This window comes from Ruditapes philippinarum, unplaced genomic scaffold (genome assembly GCF_026571515.1).
Source record: "Ruditapes philippinarum isolate M1 unplaced genomic scaffold, ASM2657151v2 ctg3289_1_1_1_1, whole genome shotgun sequence".
Lineage (NCBI taxonomy): Eukaryota > Metazoa > Mollusca > Bivalvia > Venerida > Veneridae > Ruditapes > Ruditapes philippinarum.
In genome coordinates, this window is record NW_026866880.1 from 19,708 (window position 1) to 35,827 (window position 16,120).

The following is a 16,120-nucleotide window of genomic DNA, read 5'->3' on the forward strand; positions in this document are numbered from 1 at the left end:
GCCGGTGTACCAAGCTTTCAAACAATTAATATTCTGAACATTCGATACCTATAAAAATGCTTCATTGATAAATGCCATGTTTTTTTGTAATTGTTGTTTTTCCTGCAAATTTCATACGATTTTTACACATTATGGTATTAACCTTCGGAGTTCAAGATTCAATAATAAGAATTCTATAACTCCAAAGTATAGTAAATTAGAGAAAAACGGAATCCTTAAAGAACGCCCACAATGACAAAATTGAAAATGTTGCAGACCCGGTTTGGTTGAGTCTGTTCATTGACGGTAATGGAAACAGCAAGTTACAGTCCACGCCCTCTAGCAGCACCGGCTCAAGCAGAATTCAACATTTAATAATTTTAATTCAAACCTAAACATTCATGCAGTGTGGCCCGCACATTTATGCAGTTTGGACAAGTACTCATGCCTCTCAGAATTGGAATTCTTGGTACTACTGGTTGAAAGGTCAATCTCAAAGCGAAACAAATTGGCCATGAAATTATTTAAGGATGTATGTTGTATGATACTTTTATGTATGAGTTATTTTATTTAAGAAAAATCATAACGAATTTCATGAACATAAAATGTTTTACTAACTTGGTAAGCACTGAACTGCTGGAAATATATATAATTGTCAAAACATACATTTAACAGGTTGTGAAACTCTTTTGAACAAAACCATATTTCACATCTGATTGTACAAGATCATTTTCAAAACTTTATGAAACCAAAAGTTTTCAACAATAATGAAAAAAATAAGTTCTCACTGTTTTTTTTTTCTTCATCGAACAAAGAATGTAACTCTTATGGAATTCAGAAGCACTAAATCACAAAACACAATATACAACACGTATTCAATATCAGCACTAAGAGTAGAACAAACTTGTAACTACAGCGTTCGTAAGAATACAGGATATTCAAAAAGAATACAAAGCACTGAAAAATACAGACAAAAGCACACATCAGTTATACACAGCACAGTTATAAAAGAATTCGTGACATACACAGCACAGTTATAAAGAATTCGTGACATACACAGCACAGATATAAAGAAAGAAATTTTCTTGACATGCACAACACAGCACATTATATATAAAATCATTTCTCAAGTTCACATCATGACTATCAACACATGTATTCTTCTAAAAATATAAATATTGATACAATATCTAAATATTGCAACAGTATCTCTCATCCATCAAAGAAATCCAACAAAGTTCACGCGATTATTAACAAAATATGCACGTCACCCAGTGAAATATTTCAACAACCAATCACGTAACGAGATATAAATAAAAGCGAGTCTCGTTTAAAACCATTATATTAAAAATATTCAATGCCCGTTCATAGAATTAACCAATAAAAATCTACAGTAATATTAGTAAAATAGATGCTGTAAAAAGGTGTACTGCCGAATGTAATACTGTATAAAATACTATATATATAAATAGTAGATAACGAGTGTATTTTAAAACGAAAATGTCATATTGCATTGTATTTTATTGTTAAAACATCAATTTGTTGATCGAGCAGTTTTCCTCTTACTAAAACTAATCTCATAACTAATTTTAACGCATCGGTTTCCTAAACGCCTAACATTTTTTTGAGGTTGTCTCCCTTTAGTTCGGTTTCTTGTTCTCAAGACAGTAATATTTAGTTTGAGAAACAATAACGCCAAATCATGTATGATACATAATTAAAATCAGTTCATAAATAGATTTAAATAAATGATTTAACAAAGAACACGTCAACAACACCCATTCATCACTAAAACTCTAGAAATAACAAAACCATATAATACATATTGAGGTAGAATTTGTATAGTTTCCATAGTAACAATTATCTTGCTCTCCATTTAGTAAATCAAACAATGAGCATAAAACAAACATAATGAAATGCATAAATTATAATATCAAATATTCATATACATTGTATGTGAAAGTTGGAGTGACTCCTAACCTATTTCTTAAGTTGACTGCCCACCTTCCACTTTTGGAATTGCCCATGATCAATTTTAGGTATATAGAGATGAAAATTTCAAGTGGGTAAACCAATGGTATAGGGCCAGGTCATAATGGTTATCACTTCCGGCTCCAGCAAATAAAGGGTTAACAATCAGAATACGTAATTTTGATTGGTTAACAAGTTCAATACGTAATTTTGATTGGCTTACAATTTGAATAAGTAATTTTGATTGGTTGTCAATTTGAATACGTTATTTTATTTGTTAAGTACCAACACATTTTGTGTGATGATAAATGATTATTTACATTGTAAATTATTGCTGAATAAAAGCAATTACATCAACGATTTCTGTTACGATTTGTTAAAACATTAATAAAAGCAAGCCTTATTTCATAATATAATAATAATACGCTTATAAGTGACTGTTCCAACAAATATTATATTACATTTTTCATTACATTTGTTTAACAAGCTCATGTCATTAATTGACTAAAAACATATTAAAATACATTATCAGAAAAACTACAATCTATAATACATCCAAACTTGTCTCTAATATAACACTATATGTACATAATATTCAAAATATATTACATTTACTAACACTATATATAATAATAATGTAAAACATGTAGAACCTTTTTCAGTCGTTTGATTTTTTTTATTACACAATGCTTTCTATATGTAGAAAACAACAACAACAAAAAAATTATTTACGGAATTTTGATTAATTACTGACCCAACCTGAATATTTATGAGCATAAATACAAAACCCTTATGTCCTTGCTTATCTGTTTTCGTATTATGCATTATTCATTATTTTTTTAATAATAGCTTTTTTAAAACAGTTAATTTCAAAGGCATAATTGTTTAAACTTCTGTATTTGCTTCTTTGAAGTTTATTTATAACTACAATTTTCACTATATTGATGTCTAAATTCATTTTAACACGGATGCATGTTCAAAGTGTTGGAACACATGAAAACCCTGATTTTAAGAATATTTAAATTGGTTTCATAAAGATAAAGAATGTTTTCAAGGGTATAAAAAAACCTGAACCTCACGCTAATGCCTGAACCTGAATAGTTTAAGAGGTCACCAATTACAACAACACTTAATTCTCAGAAAATTTCGATTTAAATTACTCAAAATTAATTAACACTATATCGCAATGGTGAAAGTTTGATGTTTAATAAGTACTGAAAATCCTTTATTTAGCAACTTTGTTAAAAAGTGATGAAGTAAGAGCTCGTGTAAGTATTTAGGAATCATCCTGATTTGTTTACTTATATGTATACATGGATTTGGACTTTTAAACAATTTTAATAGCAGCCCAAGTCAGCTTTTTTTCTTGTAACAAATGTATATCTTAAATATTTTTAGTATGTTTAAAATATCATAGCTTATCATGACTTAGCAAAACAGGTAAGATGTTATATAGTTGTTATAACCTGTTTACCTCAATATACCTACATTAATTGTAACACCTATTTCAAATGTTGGGCAAATATTTATTTTAGCATAATAGGTGCTCCTTACCTAACATAGCTTTATAATGTAATTATTAAAGTTTTTATGATTATTTATGTACCCAACTTTTGTGTAAAACGGTCGATTGTTAAGGGTATTTCTATTATGAAATGCAAGCTCCTCAAACCTTTACACCTTGCCAAACATTCTGTAATAATTTGACATGTTCTGAAAGCTTAATGTCATTCAAACTCAAAATGGAGAAAATAATTTTTGTTAATATATTATTTCAGGTTTGTTCTCTGAAGATTTGTAGTCATTTTGATGAATGTGTCCCTGATCTTCATCTATGATTGTCTTACATTAAATATAGCTTTAGGTGTTCAACAAGGAAGAATACCATTCCCCTTCTTATTTCTTTGGTCATATTTAAAATAATGAATGTTTCCTTTTACAATGTAACTGAATTAATACTAATTGTTTATATAGATCAGCATGTAGGCTTCAAACATGTTCTATACACTTCAAAGGAACTCTAACAGGTAAAAAAAGCACACTTCTACAATGGATCTCAAGTAAATATATTGTGTCCCTATAATTTCAAAACGTCAATTCAAACAAGCTCTGCTTTTATAAAGCATTTTTATCTAATTCAAAGTCATCATACATCTTGAAAACATTCGCGTCCACTTTTGGTTCTTAACCATACAATGACACACTGTTAACCTTGTTTGTTTCCAATATTTCTAATGAAAGAACGTGTATACACAATAATGGCCATCTGTTTTCCATGGACAATTGCTTAAATCACCACGAAATAGAACACCGGACAACAAAAAAGTAAGTTTATATTATTATTCCACATAATAATCATTAATCCTCTCAGAAAGATAGATGTTCTTTTAAAAGCGATCCTGCCTTTTCAGTTATTTGTAAAAGCCAAACGACAAATTCCTAAATGATGACTTTTGGTCAGGAGTGCCCCTCGTTGAACACTTCCAGTAAGAGAGGCGGGATTTCACCGGAGTTATCCAATCTTATACATAACACTCTTTCTGCATGACGAGTAGAAATAGTTCTTAAATCTGTAACTTTCATTAGAATTTTAGCCCAATGCACCGGCTGATGAGGTCTGTTTTCCGTTATGTAACGTTTGAAAGTACCAAGTATAGCATCTTGAAGACGCTCCACGTTTTCTGGTTCATGTAGCCCAGAGCGATCTGAAAAATACCAACAATAGCAAAATAAATATCAAGATAATTGACACAATAAATAATGTTTCAATTATACTTAGTCCATAAAATCATTTTATGGAAAGATGAATTACAAAATAAATTTTCGTAAGAATCATTTACATATGTTGGGTTTCTAAATATGAGCGATTTTGAAATGATCGTTATGTTGAAATGGTTGTGTCAACTGTTGCCATATCCTTATGAATGAGTAAAGTGAATTGGTCTACAATGGGCAAAATTTCCACAAGCATTTCAAATATTGATAAAAGTAACAATAGAAATGTTATTTTAAATATTCTTATAATATAATTTTATAAGAATTTTAAGTGATTTAGTATTAACATTTATATGATAATTAATGATATTTTGTTCTAGAACAATTTATTATCTGCACAATATGGATCATATATCTCAAACTAATATACGACACTTGTATATAATTTTTCGTTGTAGTCACGCATGAAACTAGTTACTATCAACAAATTATTAATGGTTTTATAGACCTTCCATTATGGATCATTTCACTTTAATTCATATTGTTACAATTTTTTTTAAATGTTTAAAACAAGAATTAAATGTTGAACTCAAAAGACTTTACATAAACAAATTACAATAATATTTAATCATAAACTAATAACATGCAAATTGTTGTTATTTTGATTAACTTAACTGCAAAATACACACTATTTTATACATTGTAAAAGCCATATCTTTGATGATTTGTATGGTAACAAGTTAGAGAAAAAACAAATCTCAAATTTTGAAAATCTTAAATTAAGTATTTCCATCAATTTTATATAGAAAAAAAAGATGTCATTAATGCATATTAAAACTCCTAAAATTCAATTAAACAGTTTTTAAGAAAATTAACAGACCGTATAGTTAATAAATTCAAAAACTACATATTCAATTTCCTAGAATTCTGGAACAGTCTTGAAAGAACAACTAAACGGAATAGCTTATAAATTCAAAAGCTACATACCCGACTGCATTAATAGAATAGCTGCCAGTAATGCTATTTCTGCTTTGTCCAGCTTTAGCTTTGACAATCCCATTGCAAAATCAAAAATTGGCTCGATCAGGACCGCCACGCCACCCTGATGGATCTGGGACTTGTGAAGCTTCACCCCATTATGTAATGTAAGCGTTTCTGCATCCGGATCAAATCTGCAAGCTGCTCGCAGACACATTATTTCCATGCAACATGATTTTAGCAGAAGAATCTGGTCTTCAACGTTGAGCTAAAAATAGTAACAAAATCACGTTTTATTCAAATGTTTATTTCATCTATATAAATATCGTTAATGATACTTGTTAGTTCTAAATCTTCAACATCCGATTACTGGTCAACTTGCTAGGTCCAGTTCTATTTAAATCTACTGATATATCTCTACTTTATCCCCTGTATGTCACAAGTGATATATTATATTTAAAATGGCGCCAACATCTTACAATTTCTACGTACAAGGAAAATGGGCGCGTGCGAAAGGTCACGTGGTTATTGTTTATTTTGTATACACAAACAAACTGCAATAAATATATACTTGAAAGGAACAGATCGCGATTAAATACATGTAGTCGTTACTAGCTATTAAACCTTAAAGTTATCAATGTATTTTTTTGCCTTCAACTGAATTTATTTACATAAAACGCATGTACCACGATTGTTTACCTGACTTATTTAAAGGTCAAATGTAGCAAACCTACTTGTATTTCGTCTGTCGTTTTAATGTAAACTATTTTATTTAAATCAATCGCAAACAAGGTATTATATATCATTTACAATACTAATTAATCCATTCATAACCAAATGAAAAAAATGGTATGTTGTTTAGTATTATTTATCAGAGAATTGGCAAATAAATCATAAGAACAGTACTCATAAGACACCGAAACAACGATATTTTTGTTATTGTATTCATTTGTGATTAAATCATTTGTGATGAAATATCATTTTTAATAAAGACGCGGGAAAATGATTTAAGTTTTCATATATGATATTTGTATTATTGTAGATCTGACAGTTAATAGGTAAATATACAAAAAAAAGAAGAAAATAACACAATGGACAGCTGTGTTTAAATTCTAGAATGTATGTTTATTCAAATCAATCGTCTTTTGATTAAAACTACAATGTATATTAAAGCAAAATTGTCCATGGCAACACCGTCACGTGCTTTTACTGATTGTTGAAATATAACTATAAATCCTCCAGAAGTGTAATAATACAAATTATACTTTTATTCAACTCTAATGACATCATAAATGTTGGGTTTTTTTTCTCTAGTCGTTGAAAGCCAAAAATGTCCATTTTAGCCATTGCTACACATTTTATCGCATTAATGCATTATTTCTAATATTACAAAGTCGTAGAACCAAATACATTTTAATGCGCTTGATATAAATTCAATTACAAACCGAGATAAATTAATGATACAAGTACGACTTGGATATTTATGATGAAAATGTATTAATAAAGCATTTTAATGTTTTAAAATGTCCAGTAAATTAAACATAATATCAGATATTTAGATTTATAATGTCTTTTAACGAGTGCATGATTTTAAAACACCAAAACGCAATTTTCTTCAACATCAACATTCGAATGTTTTTAAACTTTCCATGTCAAAGTAAAGCATTCGGGTATCAGAATAACCTTTCTACAAGATAATCCAAAATAATCAACATTTCAAAATAATCATATAAAATGATTTTTTCACAAAGTTCACACGAATGACCACATATTTTAGCACCAAAGAATCTATCTGGGAAAGCCAAACGGTTTCATAATACAAACTATACAAACTTCAGTTTATCTTAATCCATCGAATGAATGATGTTTTTAATGCAAGTTTCCTTTGAAATAAAAATATAATATAACACTAGAACAGTTTTAATCCTTGCACAGTTTTCTAATATAGTGTGTGGTCAAGTTAGGCCGCCTGTCGGGGCCATGTTGAATCAATTATCTTCTGCGCATCTCTTCCAGAAAACTAATTCTCCTACACATTATGGCGTTTCGTATTCGTCTGGTAAGGTAAATATATTTCAACATAAATTTACACAAAATTTAACTTTTAGATAATTATTTTATTCAGTTTTTCATATTTTTATTGCAAATTTGAGCATTTGTCTTCTACAGTGACGATTTTTCTGATTTTGCTTTGCAGAGAAACAAGAAATGAAAACGATATTCACATCACGTGACTTTTATTTTTGTCTAGCACTACCTTCTTCTATTAATAATGCTAATATTGCAGAAGAAACAAAGAGAAACCCGTTAAATTATATATTATCTGCTAATTAATGTGCCATATTTAAAAATCAGCAAATCCTTTAATATGTGAACGTCTACCAATCAATTTCTGGCTATCACATTTTGTACGAAGGCTTTGTCATTCCAAAATGAAGATACAATTATAAACTAAAATTGTTAAAAGTAGCATATCCCATCTACCAAATTTATAATTGCAAATAATAAATAATAATAATAATAAATTCTTGATCCTTATCAATTAAACTATGTTCACAAAGATATTGACAGCAATTCAAATCCTATTGGCATAAAAATTGCCGTCCTCTCGGAAGATCACGTCCTCTTAAACATATATCCATTTTTTATATTTTCTAGGTAAACTCCATATAAATTTTTATATATTATATCCAACATTTTTGTTCCTTTAATTGTGTTTTTATGAACGATTTTGAACGAAAAATAACATATTATGCCAATATTATTGAGTGTCCACCTTATTAAAATAACAATAATAGTGTAAATTGCACATAGTGTATCCATAATCCTTTAAAATGTCCATACAAAAATTAATATGTACATGATCTTTTTTTAATATAAATAAAATAAATATTACTGTTTAAACTCTTACCAGCCACTGGCGTCCCGTGGCCAGCTGAATGGGAAAAAGAAATATTTTTGAACATGTATTCGACCTTTATTAAACCTCTTATAAGGTAAATGCCCTGCTTTTGTGGCGTTTGAACCTTTTCCCACATGCTTCGAAGAAGATTGTTTTACATTCAGTATTTTTAATGATCTCAGTGAAATATGTGATCTCTTTTTCCGGGCCATCAGTCATTAAATGTCCCAAACTAAATTAGGTGTTATTGTTATCCAGATTCCCTTTGTTGGGTCCATGTTGATTGAAAATGGGCGTGAACAAGCTTTGAAGGCGTATCGAACACCTCCTGTATGAAACATTTGGCGCCGATTGATTTCCAAAATTTATGTTTTACATTCTGTTATTGTATCTTTATCATTATACAAGATTATAAACTCACGAAACTCGCATTTGTATTGCAGTATATCTAAATCAAAGCCAAAACATTACGCTATCTCCATTAATTAATACAATGCTCTGTGTACATGTAATTTGTAAGCACCATTGAACGTTTTGATCTTGTTTGTTGTTCTTATTTAATCATTCGGGTAAAAAGTGTTCTTAATTAAGATACGTATTTATTTATCAAATATTACCATGGATACGAACATGTAATACACCGGCGGTCAGAAACATCATAATAAAGTGCGGTCACCTGGGTTTGTTGACATTTTATCAAGTTGAACATTACACATATTTCTAGTACATAACCTACCCTGCGATATCAACATTAACTAAATTACATGAACCATTAAAATATTACCGTCAGCATTTTTGTTATTTGTAATTGTATACACATGTCCGGATGTAAATCACGTGATAATGTTCTTAGTGCCATTCCTCTTGTGTCTTTTGTAGCTTTTGTTGTTTTTTGTTGTTGTTTTCTAAACAGATGCACTCTATTCTTTGTGCTTCATTATGAGTAATAAAACCCTTTATTTCTTCTAATCTGTCAGATTCATATTTAGATTAGAACTTTTCTTTGTATTCATACTGCACTTTCCATTTTATATTTCATAACTAAAAATATTTACTCATTTACCACAACTAAAATATTTGAAATTCTGCAAAAGTACTCATTTCTTTATACATCATGCTTTTAAATTAAATCTTAGTTAGACCACTTTAGAATGTATGTTCATTGAAAACTGCTAAAAAGTATATCTTTAGTTCTAAAGTTCATTTAATATGGTATCTACTATTTTGATATGCCATTTGGTTAGATTTGGTTTATATACTCATTTCTTCATACTTTCTACTTTCATCACATATCATATTTATATTATGGTTGCTTATTATGTCTATGGGTGAATGTACAACTTCTAATACTTTATATTATATAATACATGTATATGCAAAGAAAAACGCTTCTTACGGATTCTTTTATCATGAGCTAAATAGCTGCATCGTTTCATTCATATTCGGTGATGATTTGGAATGTATCTGCACATATTTAGTTCAAATGTTTTACAATTTCCTACTTGTTGTCTAATCTTGTAATTTAAAGCCATTGAAACTTTATATCTATCTTAAATAGAATCTATAATATAACATTCAAAGTGAAACTAGTATAAAATTATCACATGTTAAGAACATTTTTAAAATCATTGTTTTCTTTTCTTTTCTCTTGTTGTTTCATCCAGTAGCTAAATATCATCACATTTATTCACAGTCAATGCTAGAATTAAGAAATCAATTTTCCAATGTTTGATCAATACAAAATATTCAGCTATTTTATGTATCTTTTATCTAGGTGTCAACCAATCTTCACATGTTAGTATTGTATTTTATTTCCAAAAGCAGCTGCCACCAAAATGTTGTGACTTACACCTTTCATAGCTGCCATTAATTATAAGATATTACCCTATTGATCGCCTAGACTGATTGGAGTTATTTATGGGTATAGAAATTCAATTTGAAAATCAAATTAAACAAGCTATCGATAAAACAACAATACAGGTCGAATCTTGTTACATTTTGAATCAAACGTTAAAATCACCAACTATACAAATTTTTGATTAGATTTCTTTTTGGCTTTTGTGGCCTCACAGCCTTTGGTACTAAAATAAAATGTTGGAATAAAAATCATTATTCACAAACCATTTCTTGATCTGATAACATATGTTCAAACGATTTGAAAAAAGTAAAACATTTTATTATAAATTTTACAACAGAGAGATAATTACTACAAACAAATGGTTTTTTTTTTGAAATCTGTAAGCATTTTATGAATGGCAGTTTGTCAGATGTAAAACATCATTTTACATATTCATGCGTACCTTGCTTTTTGTCTTATTTATGTTATTAACAGCATATATTCGTTATACATGAACTTAGATTTTCTCTTCAAATATTAAATGTTAAGTACTTTAAATCTTCAATTCAGCACTTTAATGTAGAAAAAAACCTATATATCTTCTGATTTTTACTGAAAACATTGCATTTTTTCTGCCAATGCTTATAAATAATAAGTAAAGCAAATTTATATTTTCTGTTATATTCAAACACGAAAACAATACATGGCCTCTCCCTGCCGACATCTACATGAATATATACATAAGTATATCGACCTAGTTCGTGAAAGCACCTTGACCTCAGTGGACATTCACAAGTCATTGACCGTTTGGCCTCACAATGCTATCCATGAAAAAAAATCCGCGAAGAATTAGAAAGCAGATTGTTTTATCTAAATATTTGCAGGGCGGCCAATATAGCGTGGTATGGCTTCGGTCAGATATCGGCTAAACATACAGTAATAAATTTCCGTCTAAGTCACTAAAAGCTGCAATATGGCAGCTGTGTATCAACTATATATTGCAAACTTTTTCCTCCTTGCTTGACGCCTGCGGGTAAAATAAAGTTCATGTAAATGTATACTTGATCAAAATTCAAATATTATCATCATTATCTGCTGAGCTATGTACAATGTTTCAATTTTTTTCATGATCAAATATTTGTTTTAAGTCATCAGATTCCTATTTGTGTATAAAATATGTATGCACACATTTTGTATAATAGTAAATATAAGACGAACCTTCATATGTTTGCGGAATAGCTTAAATGATTTCAAGCTTGCTATTGCTTTATGATTGATATGGTCTTTAAAAAATTAAAACAGTTTAATCAATGTTTGAGAAAACGCCAGTATGTAAATAACTGCCTCTATATTTTTGTTGTTGAATGAACTGAGAAATTCTATGTACAAACTTTTTCGAGAATTTACCATACGATTATGGAAACAAATATAATTTAACTTTTACAAAAAAAAATAATAATAAGATACAGCTTTATTCCCTTTAATCTAGTTGTTTCAGTACTGAATGTTATTTCTAAATGAATGTTAATATTGTATATTCACAACAAAAAACGACTTCTTGTACCATATGTCTATGTGTACTACTTAATTATCACATAAATGACAGTGATTTACTTTATATTGTAGTACTCTCTCCATGTAGATAATAGTGTCTCTTTTTTGTTAATAATTTGTTTACTTATTATTCAATGATTGTTTCTTTAAGAAATGTGTATATTTGACTGTAATGTGTATTGCGTATCGTATGTTTTTGTCGTGATGATGAATTTGTAAAAAAATATGTCCTTTTCTGTTACCGATACATTAAATGTTTAACAAATTTACGAGGGTATGGTAATGTCAAGTTTTATGCGGTTTTCTTTGACATGGTCAGCATAATGTTAATTTTGTATCATTAAATGTTCTTTATTGCAAAGCTATTTGTACAACTGACCTATTTCAAGATATACTAGACGATGTTTATTACTGGACAACCAAAACACATGTAATGTAAAGATACTTCAAAGACAACTCGAAATAAAATATTGCAAAGATAAGTTGTAAGAGCTGGCTGTATTTTTGTTTAACAATATAATCAAATGTAAACAAACATTTGACATTTCCACAAAACAGTTTAATGGAAAATATCTCAAAAGAAATAATTGGCGATATAACTAATACATCAAAAAATATATGTAGAACTCTTAAAGGTTGACAAGCAATGTTGCAGGCTAAATTTGAATATCTTCATGGCGGAAAGTGTTAAATGGAAGCTACTGTCAACTCTCCCTAGCACCGGTTTCGGCAGAATAACATTTACATGTATTTACGAAAATGGTTATATTTAGAAATTCACTTTTTGTAATGACAAAAACTTTTCGCAGAACGTTGGTTATTTCAATTAAGTTTAGGTCTTAAGTTGTAGTTTTTAATATTCACCCCTTGTGGCTGAGGGGTTGTCTTTATGGATTGAGTCATCAGAATTGCAGCCACCGTTTATCTCAGTGAAATCGTAAGAGGCGATTAAATAGGTTCAAAATTACTGGAGTCTATAAGCAGGTTAGATGGTTTCGACCCCTGGTGTTGCTTTAAGTTTGTACCAAAATCATATTTCCTGTTTCGGCGCTATATTACCTTAATTGTGTGAGAGCGTCGTAATTAAAAAAAACAAGTTCTTAATATTTAAACACTAACAGAAAAGCATTGGCTAAACTTCTTTTATACATAAAAGATAAATAATACCACTCCCCAAAGCAGTACAATGACCAGAAAGTACAAAACATAATATTATATATATGTATATAACTTTCCCCGTATATTTAATCCTTACATAGAGTCATTTAAGGACGCCAGAATTAAAATTTCAAGGTCAGTATAATTTCAAACGTTAGAACCAAAGAGTACTAAATGCCTTCGGTCTTGCCTTTACTTAAGACAATCTGGACTATAAGGATTAAAACCGATTTAATCTTAATACAGAAGTCTCGAACCGAATTCAAACTTGGCATAATAGTATATCTTTTAAATCATAAGCTACCTTGCGAACAATTAACTCGTGTCATAAATTGTTTACAGTCAAATGAAATCTCAAAAATGACACAAAATAAATAGTATCAGCCCTGTATTTACATGGGTGCAAGTTGAAAATTTGGAAAGAACTGTAATTCATAATCATTTTCCTACATAAACTAATAGTAAAACATGATGAAATTTGTCACAAAAACCTGAGCTTCAGGTATAATTATGCCTGAAAACTTGCACCCATGCATTTAACCAACATCAAACGTATTTTTTGTTCTGTATTTAACCAATATTTATCTGATTTGCTATGTTTTCCCCTTGTTGTTTTACGCCTATTCATTTTATGTAACATCCAGATGCTGTAACTTTATTCATTTTTATCTTCATCTGCTTCTTATATTAATTTCGTCCATACAATCACATTTACTTAACATAAGTAGACATTTCTAAAGTTCAAATATGAAGTTCAGCAAAATGACACTGATTTTACTTATGTACATACCTCTGTGAAACCGGGAACACCTTTTGCAAATTCAACAACTTTGACTATAGAAGGAGTCATTGCTTCGGCAAGCTGGTGCCAGGACTCTGGATCCTGAGTTTGAATCTCTTTGCTGACACCTTCATAGTCTCCCTGTAATATAATGAAAGTATGAGATTCAGAATAACTGATTTTTATCGGTATAGATTCAGAATAACTGATTTTTATCGTTTAATAAAATTAGATAAAGTTCTAAAAACATGTAAAAGACTTAATAGTTTACAAAGGCTTTTGAAGATGTTTGGGTTGAGCAAAGGTGAGGTTGTTAGTTCAGATGTCATTTGATACGTTAAATTGACCCTTACCATAATAAAAATCTTAAATCATATTTCAATAATGATTTAACCGTTTCCTTGTAAAATAATTTTACCTTGCTAGAATTTTGATTTTTCCCAGCAGTATATTCATACGCTGTGACCACTTCACAAATAAGTCCCCTATCTGTATCAGAAAGGACATCTTGGTCCGGGTAAGTTTCCTTAACTTTTACTTTCGTCTGTTCGTCTTTTCTTCTTTCCCTGTTTTCTTCTATTAACTTACGTTTTGCTGTTCTTTGTTTCTCATTCAAAACAACTGGAAGAGATGTAATGGTATTATTACGATTATTGTTATATTTTATGAAGATTAAAGGTCCATTATGTCCCAGAAATGCTTTAATTTTTATTTCTCAATAGTTCTTCAGTTTTGGTGTTCTCTTATAATTCTAGTTTTTAAAATTAATCACTGGCCTATGACATGAACGATCCTTTGTTGCTGTTGCTTTTTTGCAATTAGTACAGATACCATGGTGATTTAGTATTTTGTATGGACGTCAAAAAACCACTTCGTTTACAATTTGCTAACTTTATTGAAGCTCTTAAAACGAAAAGATTTGCAAAAGATAATAAAGAAATATACTCATAATTAAATTGAAAATCATATTATTATTTTTTATCGATTTTCGATCTATTTAAGCGAAAAGCGTCTAAATGTCTTTCGTTTTGGTCATCTTTTACAACTGAAATTATTATTTTGGGAAAACGAAGCCAGCACATGCTATGAAATTTTGCACACAAGTTATTAATTAAACCATTCAACAAATGGAACATTAAAACAAACAACTTCAGTGGAATCCCTAACTGAAAAGAGACATAAAGGAACTTTCGATCCGAATCATGGGAAACTTGAGATACGTGAATTAAGGTCATTTTGTTTTTCATCATTTTTCTAAATATATTTTTTTCATCATTTTTCTAAATATATTTCGATTGCTCGACTACATACACAAACATCAATTTCTAATGATTTTAGTATATTTCAATATTCATTATTCGTTTAATCATAAGATACTTGTTGAACCCCATGAACTCGGCATCTAATGTGGAAAATATCAGTCAGCTAATGAAACCGATCAATTTTGACAGAAATATGTGCGCTTATCAGTTATTTCTGGAAGCTCATTGGGAATGCCAGTAAATCAATGTCGGACAACATAGTGACCTGGGGAGGAATTTTCCCCTCAATATTACTAGGATGTATTTCAAAGGCAACATAATTCGTAGCCAATTTCCATACGGTGACTGGTCGGGAGTAACTATGAATAAATGATAAAGGAAAGTTGAAACGTATACATTGTAGCTACTTTTTCCAAGATTTCAAGATCTTATTTAATCATCTTTATCAACAGAGCGAATAAAATTCTCTAGTCTTACGATATTTAAAGGAATTTATAAGGGGTAAAATCTGGAAAAAGACACGTTTTTCTTCGGTTTCTATTATGAAATGAGCTTTTTGCATAGTTGCGGCACATTGACCTTAGCTTGTGTCGATGATATCTATATATTTCATAACATAGCTTACTTAATTTCAAAAGAGTACAAATTGTTTGGACACAATCATGGTCAAAAGCTAATCTTTGAACAACATTATTAGAACATAACACCAGTACATTAATACCACCCTGCCGAACACCTGTCCGAGGGCTTAAAGTTATAATTTGCCACCACCTGTCCTTGGCCATTGGTCTGTTTTTCATGTGAAAAAACGGCGGTTAATAAAGGCATACTAGCAAGCAATAAAGACGAATCTAGGTCAGATTGTCCAAACTTTGGAGATTCGAAGTCATTAACTTGAAATGGGCGCATGTTAGCGAGCATTCAAAGAGGGAACTGATCCGTGAAATGTAAATGGATTAAATTGATTTGGATACAGGCTACTA

The 16,120-nt window shown here is 29.8% G+C and overlaps 1 protein-coding gene across 1 annotated transcript in view; it reads right to left on the reverse strand.

Moving 5' to 3' along the window:
- Positions 1–1,650: 1,650 nt before the first annotated feature.
- The window catches only part of LOC132734109 (thyroid hormone receptor beta-A-like), a 32,979-nt gene continuing 18,509 nt past the window's right edge, over positions 1,651–16,120 (reverse strand). Inside the window, exons 4-7 of the mRNA XM_060720829.1 lie at positions 14,294–14,496; positions 13,885–14,016; positions 5,653–5,911; positions 1,651–4,655 (exon numbers count right to left, since the gene is read on the reverse strand). Of these exons, the coding sequence (XP_060576812.1) occupies positions 4,408–4,655; positions 5,653–5,911; positions 13,885–14,016; positions 14,294–14,496 (842 nt within the window). The 3' untranslated portion in view covers positions 1,651–4,407. The remainder of the gene's footprint in view (positions 4,656–5,652; positions 5,912–13,884; positions 14,017–14,293; positions 14,497–16,120) is intronic.